The sequence below is a fragment of the Cupressus sempervirens genome, chromosome 2, assembly GCF_028749045.1.
Source record: "Cupressus sempervirens isolate cs-2001-9-10 chromosome 2, ASM2874904v1, whole genome shotgun sequence".
Classification (NCBI taxonomy): Eukaryota; Viridiplantae; Streptophyta; class Pinopsida; order Cupressales; family Cupressaceae; genus Cupressus; species Cupressus sempervirens.
This window is the reverse complement of record NC_143119.1, coordinates 272,349,189-272,372,779: the sequence shown is the minus strand read 5'-3', so window position 1 is coordinate 272,372,779 and position 23,591 is coordinate 272,349,189. Positions and strand designations below refer to the sequence as shown.

The 23,591-nt window shown below is 34.5% G+C and overlaps 1 protein-coding gene across 2 annotated transcripts; it reads left to right on the top strand.

Moving 5' to 3' along the window:
* The first annotated feature begins 9,336 nt into the window (after positions 1-9,336).
* Positions 9,337-13,289, top strand: LOC149572112 (gamma-glutamylcyclotransferase 2-1-like). 2 transcript variants are annotated; one of them, XM_089813409.1, is made up of 9 exons: positions 9,337-9,576; positions 10,327-10,445; positions 10,572-10,648; positions 10,951-11,007; positions 11,116-11,172; positions 11,519-11,559; positions 11,748-11,819; positions 12,282-12,361; positions 12,467-13,289. In XM_089813409.1, the coding sequence occupies exons 1-9, from the start codon at positions 9,536-9,538 to the stop codon at positions 12,832-12,834; spliced, it is 912 nt and encodes a 303-aa protein (XP_089669535.1). In that variant the 5' UTR covers positions 9,337-9,535; the 3' UTR covers positions 12,835-13,289. The 2 variants fall into 2 exon arrangements, with proteins under 2 accessions (XP_089669535.1, XP_089669536.1); XM_089813410.1 differs by lacking the exon at positions 9,337-9,576 and adding an exon at positions 9,639-10,010.
* Positions 13,290-23,591: the final 10,302 nt, after the last annotated feature.

The following is a 23,591-nucleotide window of genomic DNA, read 5'->3' as shown; positions in this document are numbered from 1 at the left end:
GAATTTCTATGATTTTGGGTTTTTGAGATTTAAATTTTATTGAATTTAATTTCTGGCAACTTTTCTATAGATGAATTCCTATTTCTAGGAATAGCCTATTTTTGTTTGGGTCAATTTGGAGTCTAGCTAATCTAACTAGCTATTTTCTCTAATCGATTATTCACTTGAAAAGTGAATAAGTATTGCAAGAGGGATTTAATTCCTCACTTCTCACTTTTGCAAAATACAAAATTGAGAGCTTTTTTGAGAATCCCTTTCTAGAGGATCAAGTTTATGTTTGTTGTGAGAGCTTTATGTGTGGGATCTTCATGAGATCAGTCTCATTAGATCTAGCTTAGGGAGACCTTGCTTTGCCACAGTTTTCGGCAAGTTTCATGAGATTATTATTTTATTAGGTTGATTTTCATTTCAGCCCCTTTTGCTATTAGGTAGGGCTCTCCCATTTTCTTGTTTCAGCTCAGATTCTATATATGTTTTTGGTAGTTGGTTGTCTGGAGGCTGAGAACTAGTGTTCCCCTCCGTTTTTGTTTATTGGTACTGCCCAATTGGTTAGGTATGAATATTTTCCTAGTTTTTGGGAGGAGGGTTTGGGGTTTTTACTATTATGCTGGTCATTTTTGCATACAGTGTCCAAACCCAACTTTTATTGAATTTTTGAGGCTTTTGTGCCCAAAGACCATATGGGTTTTATTTTTTTTAGTTTTAGGGTTTTTACCTCGATTTGCATGCCATCAAATTTTCTCAAGTTTTCATGGCATGATATTGATTGTGGACTTGGATCATCCGTAGGATGTTACTGTTAGTTAGATCATTGTTGTACTTTTTATGTTGCATTCAGATGCATATCACATCTGTCCTCTCAAGCTATTATTCGATTCAATGTTATTTTTGCTTGTGTTCTCATCCAGCCCTTGTGTTTGATCTTTGTAAAGGTGCACCATACACGAGCACATACATGTGCATTTTTCAAATGAATTGTGAGGCCCGATCTCCCATTTGTATTTTGATGGAGTTATGTTAATTTGGGGTTGGGTTGGGAATATGCATGCCTACAGGCACTCATCGTGTGATGAGTATGGGTATGTAGGGTAAGGTTGATGTAGGGGCTTCTAACACAACCCTAGTATCCTAGGTCAGGTTGGTGTTAGGGAGTTTCAAATAAGTGATAACTTAATTAATTGTTAAAGAATTAAATAAGATAAGACTATTAAAGTTGGCCTCCTGAGGGTAGTGTTGAGGGGAATGGTCAGTGATATATAGTCCTTGCAATTAAGCTATGGACATAGCATGTCAGCCTCCCAAGGGAATACGAAGGGGAGTAGATTGTTAGCATTTTACCAACTCTCCACCAAGAGTCCCACAATAGTTACCCATAAAGTGTCTAACTAGGACCTGTTGTACTTGCATTGTTGCATGGTCTTGGTTTCAGTCATTATTACTATCTAGCGTGAATGATTACCATAGATATTTTCTTTGGTGATTTTATGGTTGGATCACTATCTCCATCAACACAATGGGAGTGGACCTATGTGTTCCATGTGGTTGGGAGGTATAGCCACCTTCACCGCTGTTGGGGACTAGTGTACAAAGACAATCTTTATTCCAATATGATCATTACTTGAGTTTCACTTGGTACTTCAGGTTTCAAAGTATGTTTTCTTGTGAGTTATGCTTTCATTGGAATGCTTGGATATCATGTTAGATGATGTTAGTTTAATTGGTGCATTCCTATATTATGATATTTAGCATATGTTAAAGGATGAGTTTGATTTGTGGGATTATCTTATGCTTTACTACTAGCATGTTAGATTTCCTTATTCTTATGTTGTAGTATGTTTTAGTGGTGATGTCCTCATAAGACAACTCTGACAATCCAGTTGATAGTTTGGGATGTTATGCACGGGGGATGGCTAGGACCTTCGGGGTCTCATGATGCTATTATGGTTAGCAGGAACTGTGCACTTAGTTCATTTTTTTAGTTCATTGAAATTTTGCTTTTGTACATTGCAATATTACTTTTAGTTATTTCCCTTCACTTCTATGTTTACATGTTTAGTTTCAAATTTAGGCTTCCCATCTTTCAATTATTTGATCGAGTGTCTTTCCTCAATATGTGGATCTGGTACTCCCTAGTGTGGAGGAACTTTATTTCTTACCTTTTCACCTTTTTGTATTCTAGAATGCTCTCTTGGATTGTCACACAAAAGTTTGCATTCTTGTATGAGAATGCAAAAGATCACATGGGGTGCTAGGTTTTCTAGCATGGCTTTTGGAATTTTCTCATGTGAAAGCCCACACTAGTGTTGGGGTACTTTTGTTGCTAGGCCAAGTACTTCCTCATGCACTTTGATGCATTTCCTCATGTGAAAGGAAAATCCTCATGGGTAGTATTGCACTTCCTCACATGAGATTCTATCAGTTTGTTGTCCTTGCACAAAAAATAGTGGGTTATCTTCGCTAGTTTTTAGGAAATGCATTTTGTTGTTTAAATAAGTATCCTTGGGCTTGCTGGTGTTTCCTTTCCTCTATAGTTTGGAGATTTTAGGTTCTACTGTCATAGTGGTTTTTCATCCTTCAATTGGTCATGTCAGTTCGGGTAGTGGCATTTGGAGATTCTTTGGTTGGAGCGATTGTGGTTAAGTCATCTGTTGCAATCTTTGTGATCCCTAGGTTCTTGGCTTGTATTTCATAGTTGTTCCAAGGATCTCTAGGTGGGGCATTATAGAGGCCATGATGATAGATGATAGGATCATACACGCTAGAAAATTTATGAAAGATGACAATTTCATTAAGAAAATAGAAGAGTTTAAAAGTTTCCTTTTCAAAATAAAGCAAAATGAATTGTCATTAAAATTAAGCTAGGTGATTCCAAAGAAAAGGGAGTATAAATGGTCAAAAGGCTATAGGAGTATGATCCTGAGAGTGAAACCCTAACTTTAGAAGAAGTAAGAGAGATGATAAACAAAGTGCCATGATAATCTTTCCAAGATGCGAAATCAGCCCTTCATTTTTGCTTGACCAAATGAGAAGGCAAGATAAGACAATTTCTTTTGAGGATGTGAATCAAGAGGAAGAATTAAGGGGGTCTGGTTACAATATTGATGCACAGAATATGTAAATATGGAGCTTGGCTTAAAAAAATGAAAAGCCAACCCTAATGGGGGTTAGAGATTCCCCTACTGAAAATGTAATCTTGTGGAATGTTCATTCTACATCCAATAATCAAATTTATGGACTAATGACTTCAACATCATTGGTGGGAAAAAGTAGAATTGATGTGTTGGAGGAACTATTGTATACAACCTTTGAAAGGTATGTGGGTATAAGGAAACACTATGAGGAGGAGATGAAAAAGACATGTCTTAGAACAAAGAAATCTCCAACTAGAGGATGAGGTAAAAATATTGAAAAATACTACTAGGCATGTTGTTGAGGTTGAAGACAAAGGTGTACAAATAGATGATTATGCAACATGTGTAGGTGATATAGTAGGACAACCAATGGATGCTGACAAGGAAGAGTTAGAATCAAGAAAGGAGATAGAAATTAGAACAATGGAATTTTTTTTAATTCATAGGATAGACTCTTTGAAACATTCTTCACAAAATGTACATAGTAGCTACATTGCTTTTCAAGGGGTTCAGTATCAGTGTTTAGAAGAAATTTCATTATTATCCCCTTTATTCACAATGTGGGACCTGTATACACCAATCTTTGAAAACCTTGCACCAATGCTAACACAAAAGGAGGAGTTACCCAAGGGAGTAATTATCCTTATTAGAAAATTCATTCATAAAGTTAAAGAATTAAATGGTTTTTTCCCAAGGAAATTACAAATTATCCAGATTAAAATGAAAATAATTACCACTAGGACTCCCAACTTTGTGCTTAGCATCATTGATAAAAATAGAAATGTGAAGGAGTGGCAAGAATGGTCATCCTCTTTTGATGATATTCTAAAACATGTAAGATTTGTTGCATATTGTAATAATGAGGTAGATGTCATGGTAGTATATGATATGATTGATGTATTGTATAAAATAGAGTCAAAGATGGGAAAGGTAACTGCAGGAGTGAAGACCATAACAGATGCAAAATAGAATAAATGCCTTGACAAACTAGATACGATTAGATATGCCACTTGGCCAAACATTGATATTGATATTGCCATTTGGGAGAACATAGCTAGTATAAAATCCTAACCATCCAAAGATAATGACTAAGCAGTTAGGGAAGAAACTGAGGTTATTCACAAGGAGCAATTGGAAATCATAGCTAAATGGAAGAAGAGACAAAAATAGAGAAAAGAATAGTAATTATAATAGGTTGTTGAGTTGTACACATGCTCATCTTGGAAACACCTGCAGAAACAAACCCTAACTATACTTGAAGGTCAATTGCCACTTGTCAGTTTTGGAACTACTTCCCATCTTCCATCTAAGTACAAAGAATGTTTTGCAAAAGAAAATATCTGATGTCTTTGTATTTTTATTTTTTAATTATATTTTGAGAAGTGTCCTCCCATCTGTAGCTTGTCTTTAATTGTTGTCTTATAAAATGATTTCCAAGATGTGGAGTGAGGGTTCAAATTTTGTTGTTTCGGATTTGTATTTCAAGAACATGGTGAATGAATGAAATACTGTCAAATCTTGAGTTATATTTTGAGTTTTATACCATATATATGTATCATTCTCAAGAAGATTAATACAAAAGGAAGTTACTGAATATCTACAACCTTATTTTTCTGTCTCCATTTTCATGTACTTGTCATTTTGAGGTTAAGTGAACAAAGTTCATTTCATTTAATGCAGCTTGGATAGGTTGTATATCTATTCATTGTTGCTTTTAATTCAAGCAATTAAATAAATGCTTCTGTGAGCTGATAGGATTTCTAAGTATACAAAAGGGATGTTATAAGAATGGGATTTAGGGTTAGCAACTAATATATTTGATTGCAAGTCAATTAAATGGATCAAAATCTACTGATATGACTCTGTGTAACAATGGATAAGGCACTAATCATTAGTTAGGATACAAATTGAAGCAGTCATTTAGTACCACAAATCATTTTAAAACACATCAATATCTAAAGTCTGTAACAAAAAATTATATGTTAGTCGTTCACTTATTGTTATAGCTCTTGAGTTTGTAGTTAGCCGTTATAACATTTGATTTCAATTCCAAGAAGATTAAGAGACCAAATCTGCTCTAAAGGGATGTGTAGTGTGAAAATATGAAGAAATGTTGAAATTCCTAAGTAAACCTGTCTTGGTTAGTAGAGCCTAAAGTGTAGGAAGCACTATTGCTTTGTTAGTTGGTCTAGATCTAAAAAGGTTTTGCTGAAAATTAGAAGTGGCTAATCCCTAGGTATCTCCTTATGTGGTATTCTGGTGTTGTTTTTAAACCTATAGTTTTAAAACACCAACAGAGTGTTCATCCCATCTCTACAAACTATACCAATAGCGGCAACCATGAAGCCATATCTCTTCTCTTTTTTATGTCATCTCTAAACATGTATATATCTATTAAAGAACTATATTATTTCAAATAATTACTTTTTATATATTTTGATTTTAAATCTTCAAATTTAATTAAAATTCAAAGATATTTCCCTTTTTGGCATTTGAATCAAACAATAAGAGTTAATAATAGATAACTAAATTAAATTTAACATTGTTGACTATGAAAAAAAAATCACTATATGATTAAGACAAACATTCATCTCTTATATTAAACACTTTCATATTCTTCTTACCTAAAACTTCACACTTAAATAATAACACCCAAAGTAAAGTATCACACTTTAAAATATCTCTTATATAATGAAACTTATCACTCACATGCAGGCTTGGAACTTGATGGCCATATTGGTTGTTTTTGTACTTTTTAACCATATATGACAGGTTGAAAAATTGTATGATGGTATGAATTGATAGGCTAAAATTTTAGAGAACCATCAATATGACAAATAAATTTATTAGTAAACCATCAATACTTGTTATAGGCAACTTAGTATTTTATTTAATAATATACAAAAATGTGATTTTATAATATGTATAATATATATGCATGATAAATATGTATTATTTTATTTTATATATGTTTCTATTTTTTGTTTGTTTCCATTTTGATGATTGTATATTTATATTAATTTAGAATCTTTTTTGAAATAAGAATATAATGAATTTTAAAAACTTATTTTTATGTATTTTTATATTACTAATTTAGAAACTTCTTCTTTTATTTGAGATTTTTGTTTAAATATTACTAATTACTAATTTTAAGTTATTCATTAAGAATTTTACACATATTATTGATTAATATATTTTATTCTCATTTATAAAATATTTAAATTTAAAATGATCTTTTAAACTAGCAATCACATGCTCTTGTACATGCAATGAGTGATTTAAGAGAAAAATGTAGAATGAACATTAAATAATGTAAATATAAGTTTTTTAAAAATAAAAATACAAAAATAAAAAGTTGAAGATTTAAACATAGATATAAAATTTAGAATATTTAAGAAATTTGAATATTGCTTAAGAAATGTGTTCAATAATTTCAAAATTTTACAATTAAATTCAATTTATCAAATATGAACAAAAAAATCATTTAAAAAAAACATCAAAAAATTTATCATGAAGAAATACAAAAAAATAATATGAACAATAGTGACATCTCTAACAAATATTCTATTGACTACATAAATTATAGAAATTGAAAAAATAATATTTAAAGAAAAAACTAAACAAATATAAAGATAATAATTTAAAGTAATTTAAAAACTAAAATCTAAATCAATTTAAAAAATCAAAAGTTTAATAAATAGAGATCACAACATAATCTAAACATAATCTAAGGAGATCATAAGTAACTATTTTTAAAAATAAATAAGAAAAGAAAAACAATAGTTAAAAGTAGATATTTAAAATATAATCTTATGTAAACAAATTAAATTATTAATGTTTTTAATTTAAATAACATAATATTTACTAAAATCTTTTAAATAGATTAATAAATATTATTTATTTAAATTAAATTTATCAAATTTGAAAAAATAATCATTTAAAAAAAAATCAAAAAATCTATTATAAAAAATTAATAAGAGAAATACAAAAATATAATATGTCTAACAAATATTCTATTGACTAAATAAATTATAGAAACTAAAAAATAATATTTAAAAAAAAAAGTTAAACTAATATTTTAAAAAATTAAAATAATTTTAATACTAAAATCTAAATCAATTTTAAAAGTCAAAAGTTAAATGAATAGATCACAACATGAGTTAATGTGGAGATCACAACTAATAAATAGAAAAAGAAAAACTATAGTTAAAAGTGGAGATAACAACTAATAAATATTAAGAAGGCTCGCTTGGTTAAAATTGGTAAGTCCTTCATCAACCTGACTTCAATTACCTACCCATGGCGGTTCGTCACGTTTGTTATCATGGAATATTTAACGTTGGATGGGAGATTTACCAAATGTTATGGTTACCACTTCATGTTGGCCAACCATTTTTGTCGTAATGTGAAAATTAATTTCTCCTATTATCTGAAGTAGTCCATCACTATCTCTATCCAAGCTTTACAAAAAGACCCAAATGGTGAACATGTCTGCCATGAGGGTCTTATGGTGCTTATTTTGAATACTTTAAAGGCTAAAAGAATAGTGAGGAGCAGGGGTCAAATTAAAGATGTTGGTCCTATGAAACAGAAGGGAGTGCCCAGGAGAAGGGTTATGACTCCGAAACCCAGGATGAGGCTGATGGGGATGAGGTTTATGTGGTAAAGGGAACTGGCAACAGATCTAAGAAGAAAAGGAGAGCCACGGATCACTCTGACTCTGATATGGAGAGTGATTTTGTGGAGGATCTGCTAAGGGGTTATAAGAAGAAATCTGAGATTAAGGGGAAGAGGGTTAAGGATAGTCTAGGGAAGAGGGCTTCGTCCCCTTCTAATGATCAGGATACCCTAGCCCGATGCTTGGAAAAGAAAAGATACTCGTCCAGCACCCTGATAAGGAGTTAGGAGATAAAGGGGAGTCGGGTGATGAGGACTCCCAGGAACAAGGGATTCATGAGGATTGGGAGAATAGACATGAAGGTACCCCTAAGCCTGTGATAGGGATGCATGGTAACCCAGGTGTTATACTGAAAGAAATTGGGGTCATGAAGAGCCAAATTCAAACACTTGGCAGTGACATGTAGGAACTAAGGAAGGTTGTCGTGCATGTTAGTAAAACTGCACGTGGTGAGCGCACCCTTGGCCAACATATTGATAGACTCTTGGAAGTGGTTGGCAGCGCTGAGGATGTTAAAAATCTTATGCAGAAGATTTCACGTCTGGAGGCTAAGAACAGGGCTATTGACAGAGACGTCAATGCGAATCAGGAGAAGGTTACAATGATGGAAGCCAAGATGTGCAATCTTGAGAAGTTAATTAAGCAAATGGCTGACAATGTGTCTACCTTGTTGAAGAAACTGGACATGGATAAAGGCCAGGACTCTCCTCCAGTGGTTGATAGCCAAGGTCCCAACAAACACACTAGGGCCCACTCTAAAAAGACTGATGATACAACCAAGAAGGATGAGGTATTGGCTATGGCGGAAAACATGCAGATGCTAGTTGATCAGGCTCTGGACCTGATTAAGGCCTCGTAGCTGGTTCTTTTCTATCTTTTGTGCTGTCCTTTTGCTTTCCTAGTGCTGTTTCTTTGCTATTTTTTCAGCAGTTCTGTCTGTGACCTCTTGTGTTTCTTTTTGGAGGTCTGTTTTGTTTTTGTTCCTTTATGCTTCATCTTTTCTGATACTGTCCTTTCTTAATATGGTTTTGGGTCCTTAAAACATGTTTTTACTTAATCAAAACAACTAATAAATGTTAAACCAAGAGTTAAAAGTGGAGGGAGATAAAAAAAAAAGGTCGGTAAATAATTAATGGGAAGGATTTTCAATTTTATGGCTAAATTGACAACTTTCCCGACCAACTTGTAAATTTTCAAGAACAAAGTTCTCACAAATAGCCTATTGGCTAAATAATCTTAAAACTCAAAAAATTGACAATCAATTTTTTCCGTAAAACGTAAAATGAAATGCAAGAGAAAAATTTTAGCCATCATTCAAAAAATCATATGATAGGTAAGGGCAATCGTCAAATTCCAGGCCTACTCACATGTATATCCTTCCATATATGCATTAAAATAGCTTGACTAATAGAATTAGCAATTAAATAGATATACTTAAATTTGGCCATAAAACACATAAGGTTAACCACTTAATTTGGGAGATATGAACCTTATAAATAGATAACTTCCAATTTAATTCATTCTATTATAAACTCATCTACACAAACAGCAGATTCATCAAACCACTTTAACGGTGTTCCAGAAAGCGACTGAAACCAGTGCTTCATAGTCATACATTATCAACATCATACTAAATTGTTATTATGCTTGATAATCCCTGAAGAACCCATAAATTATCTTGTTTCAAGGATTTTTTTGGGCAAGTGGAAGAGAATAAGTTCCGTGGATGTCAACTTCAAAAATCAATTCAAATGTGAAGAAGCCTCTGTAAAATCTCTCCACCTGTATAAATACACTAATTTCATTTGTTGAGAGGCAGATATCTCAGTTCTTCAACTGCAGAGAACTCGTGTTATCTTCCTTACAAATTTTGTTTTATACATTCTCCGGCAGTTGGGTTGCAGAGCTTCCCTCATTTCAGATTTGTTTTTTTGGGTTGGTCCCCATTTTTTTTTTTGCCAGGTTTTAGTCCTTGTAGATTCATTTAATGCCATTAAGCCCTGCCCCTACTTGTTTTTTTTGTTATGGCCGTTTCGTAAAGTGTCTTGTCTTCCGGATTTTTACTCGTTCCTCTGGATACAGCCTGTTCTGTTCATTGGTTTTTTAGCTGTAAAACTCCCCAAATCTTATTACCCCCAACTGCAAATTCAGCTGGTTTGTGTGAAGCATTTATTTACAAAGCAGGGCGGCAAAGTTCATAAGTATGGTTTTCTTTTTATTCGTGGATATAAATTTTTGTTTGGAGATTTTGCAATGTATATGAATGTGAGCGTACTTCATTTAGGTTTCAATTTGTACAATTCAGAAGAGATTAATGTGTATGTATGTGGGTCTAGGGCAAATTGTCAATTGGGTGTACTTCTAGATTTAGGTTGTAAATGTCCAGTTCAGAAGATATTTTGTATTTTGCAATGCATATGTTTGCGGGTTTGGGGCAAATGGATTTGAGTTGCCATTATACAAGTCAGAAGAGATTTTTGTTTGGGATTCTAATTTAAGAGTTGGCGTATTAAGCAGATTAGAGAGAATGGTGATGTGGGTGTTTGGGTATGCATCTTTGGTATGGAAGCCAGGCTTTGAATATGATGAGAAGATTGTTGGCTTCATCAAGGGATACCGAAGAGTTTTTAATCTAGGTGAGTACAGTTTCTTAGAATGACGCCATTGTAGATACAGTATTCTGAAGAATTTACGCTATGCATTAATACCATTTGTTAAAACGCTTTGTGTAATATTATGATATCTATTTCTGGTCTTTGCAGCTTGCATTGATCACCGTGGGACTCCTGATTTCCCAGCTCGAACTTGCACATTGGAAGCACAGGAAGGAGCAATTTGTGTACGTATTCCGTTTCTTTTGTGCCCAGTGTGCTATTGAAGTTTTAATTACAGAGGAATAGTAATATAGATTAGATAAAAGGTGTGCATATGTAAGGTAATTAGACTTTCAATTCAAGGGAAATCTATATTTAAGGGTTTTCACGGTCACAAACAATGGAAATCCTTAGCTGTTCATATTGAAAGAATAAACATCTGGCAGCCTGTTAAGATAGGGCAATAGACTCTGATTTTTTTTTCAGGCTTATACAACTATTATGAGCATGTCACATCTACTGACCAAGATTTCATAGATTTTCTCAGTGGGGCACAGCCTACAGTGTCAGTGGAGGCCCTGAGGAAGAAAAGGGTGCTATAGAGGTAAATGCTAAATATTCAAATAAGGAGTAGAGTTTACCTATTTATCATAACACGCTAGAAATAACATATGCACATACTGATGGGTTGTGACTTTTCAATGTCATTCAGTATTTGGCAAGGAGGGAGTGTGAATATGATGTTCAGGACTATATGGATTTCTATCAAGTAAAGCTCTGTTTCCTCTTATAAAAATTTGAATATGGTGGTGCCTTTTCAATGAAAACGTATGCAGTTCTTGATTCAGCTTATATTGCCACGCATAAAAATTCTAAGTCTGAAATTGCAAAGCAGACTTAGACATATGAGTTATACATACGAAACTCATGCAAAAATAGGATATAGAATTGTGATGACTGTGACAAACAGAATGCTCTCACAGATCCTTTAGCATTTGAAATTTGAGAGGCAAGATAGATATAAGAACTGCCAAAGTTTTGGCCAAATAGAATTCAACCTTGATTTCAACTTTTCCTATTAAATCTCTGAACTCTTGGTTTCTTTGTAATTGCAGGAGATGGATCCTGAAACCCCATTATTGACTGGAGTACTAGTGTATGTACCCTCTGTATTGTAAATCAATTGGACTTTGTTAATTTTATAACTTTAATCTCTCCCAATTTAGAATAGAGGGCGTAAACTGTCATTTTCTTCAATGGAAGCATAGTTGTTGCATATACCGTACTTGTTTTGAATCCTGGACAAAAAGAGCCAAGTTAGATTGGTCTTATTACATTTTGCAGTTTCACCTCTACTCCAGATAAAATCACAAACAAGTACTTTCTAGGGTCAGCTCCATTTGAAGAAATGGCAAGGTGCGTAAGAATTTCTTTCTGTATCTGCTGCTTGATTCAACTTTTATTCTAAATTTGGGATTAAGATGCGACTATCCACATTTTCTTGTAAACAATCAACTGATGTTCTTGAGTTTTTAGCTCATTTTTTTTTCTTGACAAATTTAGTTTTCTGACTTCATTTTTTGTTGGCTTGCATTTAAGCATGGTAGGCCACTTCGTGTATTTTGGCCTTCTGCAAATCATTATGCTCTGTACTTTTATCCTACTGATTTGATATAGGTAAGCTTCTGGTGGAAAACTATGCAGATTCAAATTTGACAGAGTTCTCTATCAGAAGCTTCACAATTACATTTCAATGGACCATGGAATTATCATATCTCGTGACATTCAGAAAATCTAGCTTAATATGAGTTTACTGAATTGTCTCAATGTTAAATTTGGAGGTTACTAAGCATTGTTATGAATCATATTTTTCTGCAGCCAAATTGCAAAAGCTGTTGGCCCATGTGGGAACAACCGTGAATATCTTTTTAAGTTGGAAAAAGCCTTGTATGACATTGGTAAATATACATCCCTAAGACTTGTGTTTCCATTTTAATAAGGGTATTTCTCTAGGGTCACAATTAATTCAGTGGCTGACTAGTTTACTGCAATGTATGCCACAGGCCATGAAGATGATGAAGTTATTGAGCTAGCAAATGAAGTGCGGAGGATTACATCGTCTGAGATAGATCTTGGAGCCATTGATGATCATGAGATTACATCATTTCAGATAGATAATCATGAGATAGATCTTGAAGCCATTGATGATCATGAGATTGCATCATCTGAGATAGATAATCATGAGATAGATCTTGAAGCCATTGATGATCATGAGATTACATCATCTGAAACAGATAATCATGAGATAGATTTTGGAGCCTTTAGTGATCATGAGATTAAATCGTCTGAGATTGTTAAAGTGATACCAATGGAGCATACTTCTTTCTGTCTTCCCAATTCCTACGAGCAAATTCTCATTGCAGGCCCCTGAGAGTTTTTGAAGTAATGGAGTGGGGTTGATTACTTAAAACCCTTACCAAAGTCTTGTTTGGGATTATACAGAAATTTTATCTATACTCTATTAGTAACGAATTTAAACCCTTTCAGATCTATTGCCCAGCCAAAATAACATTTGTCTTCCAAAGACCTAATACAACCCTTAACATCTGAGAAGGCCCTCCTAATGCTGTATTCTTGGATGGAAAAGTTATCCTATTGAGTTCACTGACCAGTGACCATATTTAATCCTTTTATTAACTACTATACAATGGAAACACCAGATATGGTAGTTTGTTTCAAATGATCTTTGAGCACTCGCAAAAACCCTGCTTATGAATGCCAAGGGGTTATGTACTCAAAAGATATTGTTACTCTCTATGGCAGTGGGGAAAATGTGAAGCAACATTTTAATAACATGATATATGTGGTTTGCTCTTTCATTTAAAATCATCTCCCAACATTAGATTGGAGAAATAACTAAAGAAAAACTAACATTTTGGAACGCAACACCAAAACTGTTAAAAGTTAAGATGTATTGCTATTGAGAAAATAGAATTATATGAGCTGTCTCTTAGGATAATGTATTTATAAAAAAAAAATTAAAATTTTGGAACGCAACACCAAAACTGTTAAAAGTTAAGATGTATTGCTATTGAGAAAATAGAATTATATGAGCTGTCTCTTAGGATAATGTATTTATAAAAAAAAAAATTAAAGACCAACTATAAGTTAATAATAATATATATACTTGAACCCTTATATTGTGGATGATAAGATAAATACCATGATCACTTGATTTAACATTATCACTTTTGAATTGTTCAACAAAGTCTATGGAGATTGTGGTTCTGATTTTAGAGACACGAAGTTTGGGAAAATCTCAATGAAGTGCATTTTTTTTTGTTATTCTACCAAAACTCTAACCCATGTTATAATTGAGCATAGGCAGTTAATGGAAGATTCAATAGACCATAAGGTGTTGCGAATATATTTGTTAACAAAACATTTCCACAATTGTCCCTATTTTGTTTTAGTGGTCATAACTTCCTTTAGGAGATTAAGATTTAGTAGTTGAGCACCAAACTTCACGCTTCTTAAAATTCTATATGCAAATATTGAATAACTCCTATTTTTTAACAACTTACTTGGCAAGTCTCTTGCTTATAACTAAGGTTCCAAGGCTGCATCATCAAATATGATGCCACATCAGCATACTTTTTACCAAGGTATCAAAAAAGACCTACAAATAAGTGAGACTACTTCTTGTGCACTAAGTCATGTTCTATTAGAGTGTTGATGTGGCATCAAATGGTTTGTTGCTTTCTAGATTTAAGGACTATATTTAATTCTATTATGGGTAGTCATCATCGTGGTTAATAATTTTACAATTATAGATGCAATATTGTTAAAATGGTGGGAATCAAATCAATAAGTGCTATAATGACTACTCAAGCATTGGGCCCTTCCCTTTGGTGGAGAATGGACAAAAGGAGCTCCAAAGAAATTCTTTCCCACCACGAAGTGGGTCTACAAATGAAGTGAATGATAAGAACTATTCATTTACTTTCTCCTTGAGGGACAAGGATTGATTCTAATGGGATCTAGGAGTAAAGCTCCTTGCAAGGGAAAAGACATTTTATATGGCATTAAATTTAACTATCTTCGTATTGGTGAACATACCACATGACTGAGAAGTGAGGTGGTGGGTGAGTCAGTATTTGAACAAAACTTGAACATTTTTGGCTTAAACAAGTATCAATTATCTTTATTGAACTTGTCATCCAACAAACATTTTTTTATGAACATACAAGCACTCGAGGACCATATTTTTATATAGAAACCCAATGTGGGAAAATAACAACAAGAATCACATTCAGCGTATAAATAATTTGAATATAATAACACCATATTTTTATGTAGAACCCCAATGTGGAAAAATCACAATAAGAATCACATTCAATGTATAAATAACTTGAACATAATATTTTAGGCCAGAGGCCAATTGATAGGGAGTTTGGATAAACCAAAGTCATGTCCATGCTCTTAGTCTTCTCGGAAGACTTCTAGGGTGTCTTCAACACACCACTTGTCACCTTAGGATCTTTACTATCTAAGGATCCTTTGGTCTCTCTAGCCAACCCAACTACCAAGAAAGATTCACTAATCAAGCCAAAACTTGATGCATTCTTGCTTCACTAATCATAGCTCTTAAACCACCTTAATGACTCTTAACCTCCAAATCTTGTACTTAGCCTTATAAAGGTGTGGAGGTATCTCTAAGTACTTCAATTCAACCAACTAGGGGTGTTAGGAGTCTCACTTGGTTCAAATCTTTATCTAATTTCATCAATCCTTCATAATCAGGCCTAAAAGGCCACTAGCCCTAATTAGGTCTCCTCCTCCGAGAATATAGGAATTTTCTCCCAATCCTTCCAAAGAGACCCTACAACTTTTCTTAGGATTCTTGGATCATAGGCCAACTCCTCAAGGATTTTTTGGGTCTTGGGGTCACCACCTTCCGTATAGTACCCTAACGTACATTGAGTGCATTTAAGGGGTTTTAGGCTCTTACTGGCTGCTCTGCACCACTCCCTCTTCACCAAATCTTGGAAATACTCCTATCTTCAAATTCCAAAAGGAAATTTGACTCTAGCTATTCACCTCAACAAGTTATGTTGTTTGCAATTTGGTCTTCCTTAGCTGAGCTCACCACAGGCTCGCCTACGACAAGACATTAAAAATAGCTTCACTTCTTTTGAGGGCCCAAGCTTCTACACAATGTATGTACATGAAGTCTACTCACTATTCCCATTAGGTCATTCAGAATGGATGGCGGGAAAGTGATTTAGAACTCCATCTTTGCCAACTACCTAGACATAATCAATGATGCCAAAACAAGAATATTTACAAAAGGAAAAAAATTGCACAAAATTCTTAATTAATACCACATAAAATAAAGAAAACATCTAAACTACTCACAACAGGTGTTATAGTACCAACTGCAATCCTCTAACTACCCACTATCATGGAAAATACACAAAAAATGCGTAAAAATCACTTCAAACTCCAATATTTAGAACTTCTCTCCATTCAATGGGTGTCCAACTGATTTTGGTCAGGGCATGTCTTATGTAGGGTGGTTAGGTAGTCACTTTCCCCTTAAGGCTCCTTTTCATTGATTTGCAACATTTGGACAATGTTGTCCAAGAAATTTTTCAAAGTTGTAAAGTTGCACAATGCAACTTTTACATCTTTTGGCAAGTTTTTGCACAACTTAGCTAAATGAGCCCTAGTGCTCCTTAAACCTTACCAAAGACCTAAATTATGGTAGAAACATGATTCTAATTATCCTAGACCCTACTGACCTCACACTAACATTATCATCATCTTTGTGCAAATCAAGGGCTTTACAACTTGTTGACCCCTAATTGCACCTACAAGTGTCCTAAGACTCTTCAAACAAAACCCCATTGTACTCCTACCATGGTCCACATGACCTTAAAAAAATGCTCCCAAAATGCCCTAAGGCGTGCATGCATGCACACGTGCACACATGCACACACACGCACACACATGCACGTGCGCACGCGCACACACACACACACACACAATAAAATAAAAACTTGGATTGATTAAGCAATTCTTAGGTGCTCTTGCACCATTCGTTCCCTCTACATAACTTTCAAGGAACGTGAGGAGAAATTAGAGACAAATCAATGCCCATCTTCTTTAAATTAGATTCCTCTACCCATTTAGCTTCAAATTCTAGTTTCTCCTCCCATTGTATCACATGCTCCATGTATACCTTGTGTCTAGTTGATTTCTTCACCTTGGATTCCAAGATTCTCTTTGCTTGTAGCTGAACCTTGGGAGGTAAAACTTTAGCACTCACATCTTCCAATATCTCTTGGCTATTTTGATTCACATCTATCAATGATCCTTTGTATTTGACTAAACCAATCACATTGAACATTGGTGAAGTACTTAACTCTGTTGGAAGTTCCACTTTATATGCATTCTATCCATATTTGGCTAATACTTTGCATGGTCCTACTCTCTTCATTTGCAACTTAGTTAGCATTCCCTTTTGCAACCTAGACTTGTTTAGGTGGACCATGACATCATCTCCCACTTCAAACTATACATCTCTCCTTAACATGTCCACTTTAGTCTTCATCTTGTGGGTAGCCTCTATTATAGTCTATTCACCTGCTCTTGTATCTCCTTCATTGTCTCTGAGAAATCTTCTACATGTCCACTTCTATACTCCATGGCTCCTAAATCTTTGAGTTCACACACACCTCTTAGGTGCATACCATTTACTACCTCAAAAGGACTCGTTCCTGTGGTCCTATTTACACTGTCATTGTAGGCATACTCAGCTTGTGGGATGATTAAGTCCCCTATTTGACCATATTCCTTGGTTAGGCATCTGAGAAGGTTATCTAACACTCTATTGATCACCTCAATTTGACCATCTGTTTGAGGATGGTAAGCTGAACCAAAAGGCAAATTAGTACCTATAAGAATTTGGTATAGCTCTGATACTATGTAAGAATTTGTCTTAGGGCAAAATCACCCAAGACCAAGAAGCACAATAACTAGGACAAAATATGATTAGAATAACAATATGATATTCAATTGATTGTATTGATTGATGTTGTATAGTATACTAAGAGGTTCCTATTTATAAATGCCTCTATGATGCATCTAGAATGTCTAGGAGTTAGCAATATGATAAGCCTCACAACTAAGCACATGTCCATCAGAAATGGGTTATCCTCCATTAAGCATAGGAGTTAGTGCGATGATGAGAGGATAAGCCTACAAAGGCGTGTCACGTACCATTATGTTGTAGACACCATGTGCTAAATTAGAGTTGCTTACTCCTGTGTTGTCAACAAGACAACTCATATGAGTACGTAAACTCCTAGGTGTCTAACCTAAGAAATAATAAAATAATGCATTTATCCTAAGTAAACTTAAGTAAAGTGTAAATGATAATTATTTACACTAACAACCCCCCTTAAATGCAACTTAGGGGAATACACTTGAGCTCACAAAAGCTATGATGAAATGAATAATGAGTCCTGGCTACTAGGCCATGTTATGTACCCAAGTACAAATGCAATAAAATCTCTCTGCAAACAGAGAAAGAGAGAAAACCTCATGGGAAAGAACCTCCCCCAAAAACAGAGATATGTACAATAAAGAAAGATGCGTGTATGGATGGAGTAATAAATATACCCCCATTATGACATACATCATGCGTATACAATAGTGAATCCCACAATGAAATCCCCCCCTTAGTGAAGGATCTCATAAGTGTATGAAGACAGAAGAAAATCCAATGCCAACAAACAACATTTCTCCCTTTAGGAAGAAGATACACCAAGTATAGGTGCAAATATGCTTCCCATTATGGATAGGAAGGTGGAAGAGGGATCCAGATGTAGTATGTAATGGATGTTGCCTTTGAAGTCTACTCAAATGTCAAAAAGTCCTTGATGAATAAAGATGCCACAAACCAATCTAGTGGATGCCCAAGAGAAGGTGGCAAACAAGGTAACATGTCTATATATGAAGCTGAATCAAACTCGAAAGGTGATGAAGCATCCAGATAGGAAAATGCAAGAAGAGAAGCAATGTCACCTCCCTTTAATAATGAATACACACCCATGAAAGAAGCTCCTTGATGACTGAAGAAGTTGCACTAGGAAAGTTGAATGATGGTCCTTCTTATATGAAAAAATGGTGCCATAGATGTAGTAAAGAACACTCCCCAACTGGTAGGAAGAATCCTCAAAAAATATGATGCCTAAGGAAACTAAAAGACAATCTCCAAAGACTGATATGTCTCATAAGTGAAAGAGTCCTCCTCCAATTTTTGTAAAGAAGCCACAATCATGTTAGAACAATCAAGTGGTTGAGGGTTAGAGTGTGCCCTCGCAATGAGTGAAAAAGTCTCCTCAACAAAGAGAAGATTGATGTCATTGATGATGTTTCCCACATCTTCAATGTAAGACTCCACGAACAACCTTGCAATGTCTAGAAGGAAGTCATCCCATAAAGCTGAAGTAGGAAGGCATGGTAATACCTGCTGCACTAAATTAGGAGCATTGAGGCTAGAACTAGATCAATAGAATCAATAGGAGTATTAGGATGTGTGATCTCATCTAGAGTTGGAGGAACCATAACTTAAGTGACTGGAGTTAGAATCTCCTCTACAAATGGAGGAACTATAGGATCTCCATATGCTTCCCAAAGAGCCATCTAATTGTCATGAGGAAAACTTTCCATACTAAGAGAAGCAAAAGATTCCTCACTCATACTATTATATAGAAAGTGAATAAGTTTATAAAGATATTTCCAAGTAGGGTTAGGTGGCAATATCTTCGAGTAGAATAAGGAAACTCTTCTTGATGTTCTCTTAGATGATCAAGCATAAAAGCACTCCATTTGTGTTAGATCCTCATTGTCAACTTTGGTCTTAAACCAAACTCACATGTGTGACAAGACTCCATGAGATCAATCAATGAACCCCCCAAAATGCAAAAATAATCAATCAACCCCCCCTAATGCATGATTTGACACTTTATAGGTAGTGTGATTAGAATGGACCACTTTGTAAAATTAGACTTAGTGGACTTCTAATTTTTCTATTTACAACCTCCTTTGATAGTTCAAATCTAGAACTTTACAATGTAGCTTAGAAATACATTAATTTCGAAGCAATACAACACAAAGGGAGGACCTATTTCTAAAAGTGATATTTATATTCACACAAACCTATAATCTAATTGTAGATCTAGAAATTAAATGAAAAAATATTTACTTTCAAAAAAAAATGGAACCTGATTATGTGTCCAGATGAGTCCGTACTAAGCATTTGAAGTTGCAAAAATTGAGATTTGTGACTTGTAGAAAAATTCAAGAATAGAGAGCTCAAATATCCTGCACCAATGTGTAGATCACAAAATTTTACCCCAAAAAAAAAAAAAAAAATTGCTTGCAAAAAGGAGTTTGTATGAGGGAGATATCGTTGTTTGAAAATCACTGTATAATTATTTTTCTTGAGTTGCCGCCGTCATGCCTCCAAAAATCAAATGACTCTAGATTTCAGCTCAAATGTCTAATTTTGGTGAAACAAAAGTTGATATGGGGGTTTTTTGACCTTTTGAATGTGATTCCAATATCTAATTAGCACCAACAAACTCCAATCTTGTCCTACAAAAAATATCTCCTCTACAGGCCTGATGGCCAAAAAAAATTCTAGACAAAATATGTAGATCCAAAAAATAATATAGAGAAATTGTAGAGATTGAAATAATAAAATATGCAGATCTGAAAATTTAATTCAGAGATCTAAAATGATCATACCAATTGTACAAATTGAGCCTTTGGATGTTGGTTTGAAATTTGTTTTGCCTCAATTTTGACTATGGCCCAATATGGGCGAATTTATAGTCAATTTTTACCAAATTGATGCTTCAGATGTAATGGTGAGGTCCGCTTTGGCTATAGACACACCCAATATCTGCAGATACTCTAGATCTAGATCAAGGTGTCCTTAGAAAGGTGAAGCAAGATCGGTTTCCAATGGCTATGAAATGATGCTTCTATGGCTTTGATACCATGTAAGAATTTGCCTGAGGAAAAAATCACCCAAGATCAAGAAGCACAATAACTAGCACAAAATAGACCAACAGAGTATGATCAAAATAACAATATGATATTCAATTGATTGTATTGATTGATGTTGTATAGTATGCTAGAGGTGCTTGTATATAAAGGCCTCTATGATGCATTTAGAATGTCTAGGAGTTAGCAATATGATAAGCCTCACAACTAAGAACGTGTCCACCAGAAATGGGTTATCCTCCATTAAGCACAATAGTTAGTGCAATGATGAGAGGATAAGCCTACAAAGGTGTGTCACCAAAATTATGTTGTAGATACCATGTGCTTAATTAATAGTGCAAACAACTATGTTGTTAACATGACAACTCAGTTGATTATACAAATTCTAGTGGTGTAGACACCATGTGCTAAATTAGAGTTTCTTATTCTTGTGTTGTCAACAAGACAACTCATATGAGTATACAAACTCCTAGGTGTCTAACCTAAGAAATAATAAAATAATGCATTTATCCTAAGTAAACTTAAGTAAAGTGTAAATAATAATTATTTACACTAACAGTACCCAATATGCTCCATAGAGTCTTCCAAAAGTTTCTCATAAACTTTACATCTCTGTTAGATACTATGCTTAGGGGTAGCCCATGTATCCTTACAATCTTCTTGAAGAAGAGATGAGCAATACATCTAGCATCATGGGTGGTTTTGCATAGGATAAAATGGCTTATTTTACCAAATCTATCTACCATTACATAGACACTATCCATCCATGTCTTGGTCTTAGGAAGACCTACCACAAAATCCATGTTGATATACTCCCATGGTTTATTGGGAATATACAATGGTTGGTACAAACTTGCATTACTATCTCCCCCTTTGGCTTTCATACATACCACACATTGTTCCACATATCTCCTAACATCTCTTGGCAACTTGGGCCAATAATAAAACCTCTATACCAGCTCTATTGTCTTATTGGTACCAAAATGACCACTAAGACTATCATTGTGTTTCTCTTGAATGAGGTTCTATCTCATGGAACCTTGAGGAACACATAATTGATTCCCCTTAAACAAAATTCCACTTTGCAGTGTATATTCTGAGAATTAACCATGAAATGGTTTTGGAAATCAAAACATACCTTATATGATTAAGATAAGTCTTCATCATCTCTATAGATGTCTTTGAAACTCTCTATGCCAATGCTTTGAAGTTGTATTTATTGGACTATTAACATCCTTCTACTTAGTGCATCTTTCACTTTGTTCAACTCTCCCTTCTTGTGCTTGATAGTAAATGTGAAAGCTTGGAGACATTCCATCCATTTTAGGTGTCTACTACTCAACTTCTCTTGTGTGCTAATCTAGCTAAGTGCTTGGTTATTTGTAAACACCATAATCTCCTTAGCTAGCAAATAATGTCTCCACTTCCTAAGTGATTTCACTAGAGCATATAGCTCCAAATCATAAGAAGAGTACTTCTTCTTGGCTTCATTGATATTTTTACTAAAGAAAGCTATGGGTCTACCTTGTTGGCTCAATACCCCTCCTACTACAATCCCACTTGCATCACACTCCAATATGAACAATTTATCAAAACTAGGTAACACGAGGATATGTTAGGTAGCCACTTCTTTCTTTAGCTTTTCAAAATATCTCCCTACTTCAAGAGTCTATTTGATTTTGGTCTTTAATCCACCCTTGATGGTGTCTAATACTAGTGCACAAATACCACTAAAGTTTCTTATGAACTTTCTATAGAATCGAGCTAACCCATGGAAACTCCTTATTTTTGTCCTTGTTGTTGGTGTTGGCCAGTTCAAGATGGCCTCCACCTTTCTTGGGTTCATCTTCAATGAATCTTGGGATACTACAAATCGCAAATACACAAGTTCTTGTTTGAGGAATTCACACTTTTCTTGATTGATAGACAATTTCTCTTCTTGCAAAATTTTGAGTACAATCTACAAATGTTTTAGATGTTCCTTTTTTGTTTTGCTAAAGATGTGTATATCATCTAAGTATACTACCACAAACCTTCTAGTGTAATCCTTAAGCACTTCATTCATTAGCCTCATGAATGTACTAGGGGCATTTGTAAGCCCAAATGGCATAACTCTCCACTCATATAATGCATCAGTGGTCTTGAATGTTTTCTCCCACTCATCCTTTTCCTTGATTCTAGTCTGATGGTAGCCACTCTTAAGGTCCAACTTGGTGAAATACTTAGATCCTCCCTTACAATTCATCAAGTCCTCAATCCTAAGTATAGGAAACCTATATTTTATAATAATCCTATTTGTATCCCTAGAATTAGTACAAATCCTCTACTTACCACCTTTCTTGGATGCCAATACCACTGGTACTACACAAGGACTAATGCTCTTCTTGATCAATCCTTGATCTAAGAACTCCTACACTTGTCTAGCCACTTCTTGGTTCTTCTCTGGTGTGAGCTCTTAGGCTCCTTTTTTTGTAAAGAAGCCCTTGGGATAAAGTCTATCTGATGACTAATAGACCTTTTAGGAGGTAATGTTGTAGGTGTTCCATCATTGAATATGTCCTTGATCTTCCCAAGTAAGTATTGTACTTATTTTGGTATTGGTGTCTGCATAGTCTTCTCTCCTTCTTTAGGTTGCACCATTATAATATATATCATTCACCTCCTTGTTGAAGAGTATTAACAAACTCCTTGCCACTACTTAATAAGATACTAGGGGTCTTTGACCATGTTTCCTCTTCATCTTTTAATGACTGAATTTTGAAGGTCCTTCCATCCTTCTTGGAAGAAATGGTGTTCTCCTTTCCATCATAAATGGATCCTCTATCATATTTCCATGGTTTGACCAATAGGATATGGCATTCATCCATAGGCAACACATAAAAAATCAATTTGTCTTTATATCCTCCAATGAAGAACTCTACCCATGTCTTCTTATTCACAAGTACACTTTGCCCCATATTCAACCATGTCACTTTGTATGGATTAGTATGGGTTATTTTCTCTAACTTAATATTCATTACTTCTTCCTCTGAGATTATGTTATCTATGGAACCTGAATCCACAATAACCTTGCATGCTTTACCAAGTATCTTGCACCTTATCCTGAAT

What these genes read in the sequence shown, in the direction of transcription:
- LOC149572112 (XM_089813409.1), top strand. Translation starts at nt 9,536, where the DNA reads ATGTCAACTTCAAAAATCAATTCAAATGTGAAGAAGCCTCT. An exon ending in AAGAAAAGGGTGCTATAGAG is followed by an intron (nt 11,008 to 11,115) that starts GTAAATGCTAAA and finishes AATGTCATTCAG; the next exon opens with TATTTGGCAAGGAGGGAGTG. An exon ending in CCATTTGAAGAAATGGCAAG is followed by an intron (nt 11,820 to 12,281) that starts GTGCGTAAGAAT and finishes ATTTTTCTGCAG; the next exon opens with CCAAATTGCAAAAGCTGTTG.